This window comes from Callithrix jacchus, chromosome 11 (genome assembly GCF_049354715.1).
Source record: "Callithrix jacchus isolate 240 chromosome 11, calJac240_pri, whole genome shotgun sequence".
In the NCBI taxonomy this organism is placed as follows: domain Eukaryota; kingdom Metazoa; phylum Chordata; class Mammalia; order Primates; family Cebidae; genus Callithrix; species Callithrix jacchus.
In genome coordinates this window covers 78,140,679-78,153,227 of record NC_133512.1, presented here as the reverse complement: position 1 = coordinate 78,153,227, position 12,549 = coordinate 78,140,679, and the positions used below count along the sequence as shown (strand labels likewise).

General features: G+C 39.9%; 1 protein-coding gene across 4 annotated transcripts in view; it reads right to left on the bottom strand.

Moving 5' to 3' along the window:
- Positions 1-12,549, bottom strand: part of SLC26A4 (solute carrier family 26 member 4) — a 62,304-nt gene that overhangs the window by 31,673 nt on the left and 18,082 nt on the right. For all 4 annotated transcript variants that reach the window (XM_035254101.3, XM_002751739.6, XM_035254100.3 and 1 more), the window contains exons 7-8: positions 2,868-3,020; positions 2,685-2,767 (exon numbers count right to left, since the gene is read on the bottom strand). In XM_035254101.3, the coding sequence (XP_035109992.1) occupies positions 2,685-2,767; positions 2,868-3,020 (236 nt within the window). The remainder of the gene's footprint in view (positions 1-2,684; positions 2,768-2,867; positions 3,021-12,549) is intronic.

The window sequence follows — 12,549 nt, the reverse complement described above, 5'->3', positions numbered from 1 at the left end:
GTGCCAATTATTTGCCTTAAACCAATTGAAGTTCTGCTGGATATCTTCTAATGACATGTAAGTAAGTCTTTTTTCTTGCCCTGCCCTCCTTCTGTGGACATAACTCTCCAAATGTTTTACTCAGTGGGTCTCGTTGGCCCCAGCCAACCATATCAGGCCTGATCACGAGACAACACTACCAAGAGCCCCAGGGGAGTGAGCGTGCGAACACACACTTATCTGGAAAGATGAGGACAGGGAGAGATGGACCCTGAAGGGCCAAAAATTCCACTAATGACAGCGTGATAAACAGATACCAAGGGCATATTTTTACTTCAGATGGGGTCTGAACACTTGGCAACCGCACCACCACTCCAGCTAGAGAAGAGCATCCCTCAGAAGGCAGCCAGGAAAATACTTCTGTGGTTTTGTTGGCTTTGCCCCTGTGCCACACTTACAAGAACAACTGCAAAGCACATACTTTAAAAACAATGGTAGGCCTGAGTTCCCCAAACCAACTAAGGGAACCCAGATTAATGGGACAGGGCATGTTCTGTGGACCACCTATAACTTGATACATCCTAGGAAGCCTGACAAAAGGGCTCTATAACAGTGCCTCTAATCCCAGCAATTTGGGAAGCTGAGGTAGGAGGATCACGTGAGGTCAGAAGTTTGAGACCAGCCTGCCCAACGTGGTGAAACCCCATCTCTACTAAAAATACAAAAATTAGCTGTGCATGGTGGCAGGCACCTGTAATCCCGGCTACTCAGGAGGCTGAGGCAGAAGAATCCCTTGAACCCAGGAGGTGGAGGCTGCAGTGGGCCGAGATCACACCACTGCACTCCAGCCTGGGTGACAGAGTGAGACTCTGTTTCAGAAAAGAAAGAAAGAAAAAATAGTAACAGTTACAAACATGACAAGAGGATCTCTGGAACTGGAGAGGACAGGAGGTAAGAGATTGAATAGAGATTAAAATTTAGAGGACAAGCCAGCAATCTTGTTATGAGTTTAAACACACACACACACACACACACACACACCACTATAACAGAAGAGGTAAAAGAGAAGCCTGGGACAGGATGAGTGAGGAACTGGACAGATTATGAGTTGCAGATAAAGACCAGTTGCATGAGAAGAAAGGCACGTGACTGCCCCTCATAGTGTCTGCTGGTTAAGAAAATGCCCAGGGCGAGAGAATGAGTAAATCCTAGTGGGACACTCAGATGCTGACCGGACAAGTCATATGTGTCTACCAGGAAAGGGGATGGAGGGAAGGGCATCGAGCCACTGTTTTTGACTATCCAATGTGGCGTTGTTATTGGGGACTGAGTGATTCCAACATATGGTCCTGACCCTCAATAGAATAAAGGGGAACTACCAGCAGTAGCCTTAATGGAGGATTGAAGCAGGGAGGAGATCAAAAGGGGGCATATCACAATCTCTCTGACCCCTCATAGGACCTGCTCTGTGGACCACCTGACTAAAGCTCTGTAAAGTATCTTTTTCTTTCATTGTTTCTAACTCCTGAAATCATCTAATTGTTCAATTAGATTTGTTGATCCTCTCTTAAAGACTTTCTCCAATTTCCCTGAGGGCAAGATCGCCTGAGGCACTTTTGAAAAATATGAATTCCTGAGCCCCTCCTCTGGAAAGCCTGATTCAATAGGTTTGGGGTGGGAACCAGGAATCTGTGTGAAAAAGAATCCCATGTGATTCTTACAAAAGGGTAAGTTTGAGAAACACTATAACGGATAGCATGTAAATTAAGTTCCATGTAGCCGGCTGTCCTTTTTCAAATATTTTGGAACAGGTATTAGAAGAATCAAATGGGAATACAGCAGTTCCCTGTGGAATAAGCTCTGGGAATAAGCTTGCCTGAGGAAGTTTCTATGAAGAGCATGGGAAACAAACACTGGTACCAAGTCCCTCTGCTAATCTGAAGGGAGGGAAAACTGGTACTTCTTGATTAACAGCAAGTCCAGTCTTAAATGTTATAAGTGATTGTTACAAATATAATAAACATCTGGGCTTCCTTTGTAAACCCATATAAGAAAATTATAGTGCAGGGTACTTTGTCTGTTCTTTGTTTCATAAGAGATCTAACTGGTGTTTCACAGCAAGCTTGAGTTGAGGCTTCAGCTGTTTTCATTATCCTTGTCTTATACAGGAGAATCTCCTTAAGTCACAAAACTGGATGGTGACAGAGATGTATGAAGGATCTTGGTCTTTTACTCTGCTAATTCACCAAACTACCAAACATTTCTAAAACTTCCCTTGAAGATAATGCATTTTATTTTTAGGCACGAAGGATATAATTATTACCTAAGATTGATTAAACTAGATGGTAGAGAATTTAGGCCAGATGTCCCTGATTCCTAAAGCAGATTGTTCACAGTGCAATAGATGTTACTAAGAAATGATTCTATTTATATTGTATTATAATTTTATGTACAAGTTTAAATCAGAAGTCTGGTGTTAACTGTACATGTTCTGCCATATTTTAAGAAAATGAAGATAAAACAGCATATAGGGGCTGCTTTAAACAAATGGCTTGACATTTATCTACACACATACTGTTTGTCTTATGGTTGTTTCTTCAAGATCAGACACAAATAGGAGCATCAGTGAAATGAAGCTTGTAATAAATGTTTCATTAAGTAAAAAGGACTATATTAGTACCGTCTAAGAGCAACACCACACTCACCCCCTTGGGATGGATTTAACAATGCCAGCATTGTAATTTTCTTCCAGGTTGGCTGCATATGAAATGGCAGTAGCAATTATCGTCTGAAAACAAAAGATGTTAAAAAAAAACTCCATTGCTTTTAATAATTCCTTGCTTGTCAACCAAATAATGCTGAATTTTCTAACTACATATTCTACTTACCACAATGACTTCTATAGGAATAGGGACTGGTATTTTGTGTCTAAATCGATCATTTAATTCCTTAACCGCCATACAGATGACAATGGTGAGTAATCCAGCAATGAAATCAGCAAGATTGGTATCACCAATATTTTGAAAAATCTCAACCAGCGTCTATAAAAAGAAAATGATTTTATACACTTCCTGCTGCTACACACACATGCACACACACACATACACAATTAATTTTCATACAAATCTTCCCACACAAAGAACCTTGATATCAGCATCAAACAACACTTGAAAGTTTCAGGAAAGTGATAAAAACGTCTTGGTTAATACAGAGACCATTAGATACATACAATTGCTGCAATCTATATATACCAAGTATTTTATGATCATTTACTTGGAAAGGAAAAACTGGGTGATTTCTACATTCTTATTTTTGCTTCTCTGTATTTTTTATAATAATAACAATGTCTTAAAAGAAAAAATGTCATTATAAACATACTGCCTTTTACTTGAAGAAAAGCTTTACAAGTTTGTATCTTAAAATGGGTTTGTAGGTATTATTAAGTAGCCTGATTTTTACTATGGTGATATTATTGATACTAAACGCTGATAAAGCTGAAACTTTCAGTTGATCAGTGGTTGGTGTGTGTGTGTGTGTGTGTTGTGTTCTATCTTTTTTTTAAATCACAATTAGCCAGTCTTTTAGGTAAAGCTCTTTCCTATACCTGAATGATACAGATAATAACAACAACAAAAAAATCCTAAAATACTCCGTATGTGGATACAGGTAGACTAATTCATTCTTTATGGCAAAGAAAAGCTACTGAATTGACATATAGGCCAAGCATAAATTTTTGGAAATAAATTTGGTACTTAATTTTATTTATACTTGAACTAAGATAACATTTTAAAAAAAAATTTTTTTTTGAGACAAGATCTTGCTGTGTTGCCCATGCTGGGTGCAGTGGCCTCAAACTCCTCAGCTCAAGCAATCCTTCCACTTCACCCTCCAGAGTAGCTGGGACTACAGGCAGGCATCTATATTTATTTTATTTATTGTAGAGACTACAATAAATAGGCTATTTTATTTTTGGTAGAGATGGGGGATGGGTCTCACTTTGTTGCCCAGACTGGTCTTGAACTGTTGGCCTCAAGAAATCCTCCTGCCCAGACTCCCAAAGTGTTGGGGTTACAGGCATGAGTCACCACATCTGGCCCAAAAAAATCTTTAAGTAGAAAGATGAATCAATTCAAGAAAAACTAGTTTTGTTTTGTAAATAGGAGATTTCTGGGAATCAAGGGTGTTTTCAAGGAAATTAGCAAAGAAGAATCCCAGGGAAGAACACTAATGTCTTTGTTATATTACCTTCAGTCCTGTAGAAGGCATGATTTAAGAAGGTATCTTTGAGACAGTCTCTCAGTAAAGATACCTTTTCTTTAAATGAGACTTTTATAGACATATTTTCATAGGAAGATAAAAGAATGGAGCATCTTATAGTTTATAACACACATTTTACTCATTTTTACAGATAAACTACTTTTAAAATAATTAGAGTGGTAATCTGGTGACAATTATGTATGAACTAAATGAACTTTAAGTACTTAATGAACCTTAAGTAATCTAGGAGTTGCTTTGCCAGCAACCTCAACTCTCTGGAACACTTTCAAGAGTAAGGGAATGGGGGAGAAGTTATTATGCAAGCAAAATACCTCCCACCAAGCACTTGGACTAGAGTTCAGGCATTTAACTTGTAGGAAGACTCTTGAACTTTCACTCAGTGGGTACTTTTGCTCTTGCTTTAAACCCAGTACTATTTCACTTTGTCTGCTTTTCAGAGTCACTGAAAATTGCTAAAGGCAGATACATTGACAGAAACAAGATGAAGCTGGGGGGATAGCAGAGTGAAAAAGAAAATGGGATAACTACCACCAGAAGACACAATAACAAGAACTCAGCGTATTTCACACAGGAGCAAACAGTCCTACCTACCCCAGAGGCTCGAAGGTTACTATTAGACACAATAACAGGAATTCAAGGCATTTCACACAGGAGCAAACAGTCCTACCTACCCCAGAGGCTTGAAGGTTACTATTAGACACAATAACAAGAATTCAGGGCATTTAACACAGGAGCAAACAGCCCTACCTATCCCAGAGGCTTAGAGTTATTGTTGCTGTTTGGTCCTTTACATAATTAATTTTCTGATGGATGACCCTGATTAATTCATGAACTAGGCATAATATTTTGATGAATTGTCTATTCATTAAAGGTTTGCTCTTCAACTCAAGATGCAAACATTGAAACTTGAAAAACAAAACATTTGGAGTAATTATCCTTATTGCAAAAACATTTTCACCTTACAAAAATAAGGTGGATTTCAGTTACCTTACAAAAATACAGGATTTCAGTTTAATGGATGAGAATTACTTAGACCTTTGAATAAAAAGTATGTCTTGGAGGTGGAGCAAGATGGCCATGTAGGAACAGCTCAGGACTGCAGCTCCCAGTAAAAGCACAGAGGGTGAGTGGACACCACATTTCCAGATGGATTTATATTGACCACAGACCAGGAGATCCCCAGGTGGAGGAGACCTACAGGTCACCAGCACGGCTGTTTTGGCCAGCGCGATGGCTCTCTGTATAAAACACACTGGTCTGGTTGCCCTTTTAAGCTGGCAATTGGAGCTCCAGAAAGGCAGATTAGGCCATTCATCTGATTAAACAGGACTGAAACAGAGAGCCAGGCCAGGAGATTCCTGGGCAAAAAAAGCACCATGAATCTCAGCGCCGTTGTTTAAGCCGGTGCAGTGGGTGGCCGCACAGGAAACCACACAGATCCCAGTGCCCTTTCAGCAGGCGACTGGAACACTTGGGAGAGCGTCAACCATTCAACTTATTTAAAAAAAAAAGGGCGGGGCTCTGAGGCAGGGTGCCAGGTGATCAGGCTTGGTGGGTCCCAACCCCACAAAAAAACAAAAACAAAACAGCAATTGGAAATGCTCGGGGTTGAGAGTTTCATGGCAAGCACAGCTGAACCCGGGATGGTCCAGCTCAGTGGGGGAGGGACGTCTGCCATTATCGAGGCACTCCACCCCTGCGAAGGTAGTCTGCCATTGCTGAGGCAGCCTGCCATTGCTGAGGCAACCCGCCATTGCCAAGGCAACCCGCCATAACAGAGAGAGTCTGCTACTAAGGAGGTGGGCCAACACAGCCCAGGCAGTTCTAACCACTCCCATATAAACAGGGCTGCAGGGAAGTTCACAAGGCAGCAGGGCAGAGCCCACAGCAGCTCAGCAAAGCCTCTGCAGGCAGACAGTGACTAGGCTGCTTCCTTGCTGAGCAGGGCCGCCCTGAAAAAAAAAGGCAGCAGCACAAGGGAAACTCATAAATAAAGCCCTAACTCCCTGGGACAGAGCACCTGGGAAAAAAAATAAGGGGTTTATGAGTTCTGCTGCAGCAGACTTAAACATACCTGCCTAGCAGCTCTGAATGAACAATGGAGCTCACAGCTCAGCACTTGAGCTCCCATAAAGGACAGACTGTCTCCTCAAGCAACTCCTTGACCCCCGTATATCCAAAGAGTCACCTCACAAAGGACTGATCAGACTGACATTTGGCAGGCATCATTCTGGGACAAAGACAGCAGAAGAAGAAACTGGTAGCAACCCTTACAGTTCTGCAGCTGCTGCAGGTGATCCCCAGGCAAGCAGGGCCTGGAGTAGACCTCAGCAGTCCTACAGCAGAGGGGCCAGACTGTTAGAAAGAAAACTAAGAAACAGAAATAACTTCATCATCAACAATCTGGATGTCCACACAGAGACCCAATCTGAAATCAGCAACTACAAAGATGACAGGTGGATAAATCCACAAAGATGGGAAGAAACCAGCACAAAAAGGAGGAAAACACCCAAAACCAGAACACCTCTCCTTCTACAAGGGATCACAACTCCTCACCAGCAAGAGAAGAAAGCTGGATGGAGAATGAGTGTGAAGAAATGACAGAATCAGACTGAAGAAGGTGGGTAATGAGAAACTTCCGTGAGCTGAAAGAACATGTTCTAACTCAATGCAAAGAAGCTAAGAACCTTGAAAAAAGATTTGATGAAATGATAGCAAGAATGGACAACTTAGAGAGGAATATGAGTGAATTGATGGAGCTGAAAAACACAACACGAGAACCTCGCAAAGCATGCACAAGTTTCAACAGTCGAATTGACCAAGCAGAAGAAAGGATATCAGAGGTCAAAGATCAACTCAATGAAATAAAATGAGAAGGCAAGATTAGAGAAAAAAAAGCACAAAAAGGAATGAATGAAATCTCCAAGAAATATGGGACTATGTGAAAAGACCTAATCTACGTTTGAGAGGTGTACCTGAATGTGACGAAGAGAATGAATCCAAGCTGGAAAATACTCTTCAAGATATTATCCAGGAAAACTTCCCAACCTAGCAAAGCAGGCCAATACTCAAGTCCAGGAAATACAGAGAACACCACAAAGATATTCCTCAAGAAGAGCAACCCCAAAGCACATAATCATCAGATTAACCAGGGTTGAAATGAAGGAGAAAATGCTAAGGGCAGTCGAGAGAGAATGGTCGGGTTACCCACAAAGGGAAGCCCATCAGACTCACAGCAGATCTCTCGGCAGAAACCTGACAAGCCAGAAGAGAGTGGGGGCCAATGTTCAACATCCTCAAAGAAAAGAACTTTCAACCCAGAATTTCATATCCAGCCAAACTAAGCTTCATAAGTGAAGGAAAAATAAAATCGTTTGCAAACAAGCAAGTACTCAGAGATTTTGTCACCACCAGGCCTGCTTTACAAGAGCTCCTGAAAGAGGCACTACACATAGAAAGGAACAACCAGCACCAGCCACTCCAAAAACATACCAAATGCTAAAGAGCATCAATAAATGAAGAATATGCATCAACTAATGGGCAAAACAGCCAGCTAGAATCAAAATGGCAGTATCAAATTCACACATAACAATATTAACCCTAAATGTAAATGGACTAAATGCACCAATCAAAAGACACAGACTGGCAAATTGGTTAAAAAGCCAAAACCCATCGGTGTGCTGTATCCAGGAAACCCATCTCACATGCAAGGATACACAAAGGCTCAAAATAAAGGGATGGAGGAAGATTTACCAAGCAAATGGAGAGCAAAAAAAAGCAGGAGTTGCAATTCTCGTCTCTGATAAAATAGACTTTAAAGCAACAAAGATCAAAAGAGACAAAGAAGGACATTACATAATGGTAAAAGAATCGATATAACAAGAAGAGCTAACGATCCTAAATATATACGAACCCAATACAGGAGTACCCAGATACATAAGGCAAGTTCTTAATGACTTACAAAGAGACTTAGACTCCCACACAATAGTAGTGGGAGACTTTAACACTCCACTGTCAATATTAGACACATCAACCAGACAGAAAATTAACAAGGATATCCAGGGCTTGAACTCAGACCTGGAACAAGCAAACCTGATAGATATTTACAGAACTCTCCACCCCAAAGCCACAGAATATACATTCTTCTCAGCACCACATCACACCTACTCCAAAATTGACCACATAATTGGAAGTAAATCACTCCTCAGCAAATGCAAAAGAATGGAAATCATAACAAACAGTCTCTCAGACCACAGTGCAATTAAGTTAGGACTCAGAATTCAGAAACTAACTCAGAACCGCACAGCTTCATGGAAACTGAACAACTGGCTCTTGAATGTTGACTGGATAAACAATGAAATGAAGGCAAAAATAAAAAGAAGTTCTTCGAAACCAATGAGAACGAAGACATATCATGCCAGAATCTCTGGGACACATTTAAAGCAGTCTCCAGAGGAAAATATATAGAAATAAGTGCCCACATGAGAAGAATGGAGAGATCCAAAATTGACACCCTATCATCAAAATTGAAAGAGCTAGAGGAGTCAGTTCAAAAAAACTCAAAACCCAGCAGAAGACAAGAAATAACTTCAGATCAGAGCAGAACTGAAGGAGATAGAAACACAGAAAACCCTTCAAAAAATCAATAAATCCAGGAGCTGGTTTTTTGAAAAGATCAACAAAACAGACAGACCACTAGCCAGATTAATAAAAAAGAAAAGAGAATAACCAAATAAATGCAATAAAAAATGATAAAGGGGAAATCACCACAGATTCCACAGAAATTCAAACCATCATCAGAGAATATTACAAACAACTCTATGCACATAAACTAGTAAACCTAGAAGAAATGGATAAATTCCTGGACACTTGCCTCCTCCCAAGCCTAAACCAGGAAGTAGAAGAAACCATGAATAGACCAGTAACAAGATCTGAAGTTGAGGCAGCAATTAAGAGCCTACCACACAGAAAAAGCCCAGGTCCAGATGGGTTCACAGCCAAATTCTACCAGACACACAAAGAGAAACTGTTACCATTCCTTCTGAAACTATTCCAAATAATCCAACAAGAGGGAATCCTTTCCAAATCATTTTATGAGACCAACATCATCCTGATACCAAAACCCAGCAGAGACTCAACAAGAAAAGAAAACTTCAGGCCAATATCCATGATGAACATAGACGCAAAAATCTTCAATAAAATAGTGGCAAGCTGATAGCAACAGCACATTAAAAAGCTTATCCACCATGATCAAGTAGGATTTATCCCGGGGATGCAAGGCTGGTTCAACATACGCAAGTCTACAAACGTAATTCATCACATAAACAGAACCAAAGACAAAAACCACATGATTATCTCAATAGATGCAGAGAAGGCCTTTGACAAAATTCAACAGCCCTTTATGCTAAAAACCCTCAATAAACTTGGTATCGATGGAACGTATCTCAAAATAATAAAATATATTTATGACAAACCAACAGCCAATATCATACTGAATGGGCAAAAACTGGAAGCATTCCCTTTGTAATCTGGCACTAGACAAGGATGCCCTCTCTCACCACTCCTATTCAATATAGTACTGGAAGTTCTAGTCAGAGCAATCAGGCAAGAAAAAGAAATAAAGGGTATTCGAATAGGAAAGGTGGAAGCCAAATTGTCTCTATTTGCAGACGACATGATTGTTTATCTAGAAGACCCCACTCTCTCAGCCCAAAATCTCCTGAAACTGGTAAGCAACTTCAGCAAAGTCTCAGGATACAAAATCAATGTGCAAAAATCACAAGCATTCCTATACACCAATAACAAACTTAAAGAGAGCCAAATCAAGAACGAAATGCCATTCACAATTGCTACAAAGAGAATAAAATACCTAGGAATACAACTAACAAGGAACGTAAAGGACCTCTTCAAGGAGAACTACAAACCACTGCTCAATGAAATAAGAGAGGACACAAACAGATGGAGAAACATTCCATGTTCATGGTTAGGAAGATCAATATCGTGAAAAGGGCCATACTGCCCAAAGTAATTTACAGATTCAATGCTATTCCCATCAAGCTACCAATGACCTTCTTCACAGAACTGGAAAAAAACACCTTAAACTTCATATGGAACCAAAAGAGAGCCCACATAGCCAAATCAATTCTAAGCAAAAAGAACACAGCGGGAGGCATCACACTACCGGACTTCAAACTATACTAAAAGCCTACAGTAATCAAAACAGCATGGTACTGGTACCAAAACAAATATATAGACCAATGGAACAGAACAGAGGCCTCGGAGGCAATGCAATATATCTACAACCATATGATCTTTGATAAACCTGACAAAAACAAGCAATAGGGAAAGGATTCCCTGTTTTATAAATGATGTTGGGAAAACTGGCTAGCTAGCTGCAGAAAGCAGAAACTGGACCCCTTCCTGACACCTCACACTAAAAATAACTCCAGATGGATTAAAGACTTAACATAAGACCTAACACCATTAAAAACCCTAGAAGAAAATCTAGGCAAAATCATTCAGGACATAGGAGTAGGCAAGGACTTCATGACCAAAACACCAAAAGCATTGGCAACAAAAGCCAAAATAGACAAATGGGACCTAATCAAACTCCACAGCTTCTGCACAGCAAAAGAAACAGACATTAGAGTGAATCGGCAACCAACAGAATGGGAAAAAAATTTTTGCAGTTTACCCATCTGACAAAGGGCTGATTTCCAGAATCTACAAAGAACTAAAACAGATTTACAAGAAAAAAACAGACAAGCCCATTCACAAATGGGCAAAGGATATGAACAGACACTTTACAAAAGAAGACATACGTGAGGCCAACAAACATGAAAAAATGCTCATCATCACTGGTCAGTAGAGAAATGCAAATCAAAACTACATTGAGATACCATCTCACAACAGAATGGTGATCATTAAAAAATCTGGAGACAACAGATGTTGGAAAGGATGTGGAGAAATAGGAACACTTTTACTGTTGGTGGGAGTGTAAATTAGTTCAACCATTGTGGAAGACAGTGTGGCGATTCCTCAAGGACCTAGAAATAGAAATTCCATTTGACCCAGCAATCCCATTACTGGGTATATATCCAAAGGACTATAAATCGTTCTACTATAAGGACACATGTACACGAATGTTCATTGCAGCACTGTTTACAGTAGCAAAGACCTGGAACCAACCCAAATGCCCATCGATGATAGACTGGACAGGGAAAATGTGGCACATATACACCATGGAATACTATGCAGCAATCAAAAACGATGAGTTCGTGTCCTTTATAGGGACATGGATGAACCTGGAGAACATCATTCTCAGCAAACTGACACAAGAACAGAAAATGAAATACCGCATGTTCTCACTCATAGGCGGGTGTTGAACAATGAGAACACATGGACACAGGGAGGGGAGTACTACACACAGGGGTCAGTTGGGGGAAATAGGGGAGGGACAGCGGGGGGTGGGGAGTTGGGGAGAGATAGCATGGGGAGAAATGCCAGATATAGGTGAAGGGGAGGAAGGCAGCAAATTACACTGCCACGTGTGTACCTATGCAACAATCTTGTATGTTCTTCACATGTACCCCAAAACCTAAAAGGCAATACAAAGAAATAAAATAAAATAAAATGAATGTTGTGTAGCCAAAAAAAAAAAGTACGTCTTGTGGATTAAAAATGTAATATGAGGTTCAAAAACCAAAATCAGTTTGTATTACACAATTGTATCATGCAAGGCATCTGAGTATATAAATAGATCCTGAATAATCATTCAGACTCTTTTAAGAAGAGCTCTATGATAGAAAGTTTAATTTGTGTAGAAATAAAACACAGCATGTAAACCAAAATCGATTATATTTAAAGACATAGAAATTAGACTCTACAAAAGCACTGAACAGTACTTATAATTTACTGTTAAAATATTACAAAATGTTTATAATATGGACACACATATGATTCTGTATTTCAGCTTAGTATTCTAAATAATTCAAATCATGATAATAAAATTTGTGGTAATAGATAATGTTTTACTATAATTCCTGCTGTGTTTGGACAATTTTAGGACAATTTCATTTAGATAATGTCTTTGTTCTTGCCCGGGATTACCTGGGTTGATGAAGCCATAAGAAAAAAATTATGCCCAATAATGTGTATGAGAAAATTTATCAGTTTACTCTTGGAGCTGAATTTTTTTTAGTTTATTTTATCTCCACAAATATCACAAACCCTTCTCAACCACCTTTTGCTATCAGGCATTTCCTGCTACCATATCTTTTGTGTATACAAGTA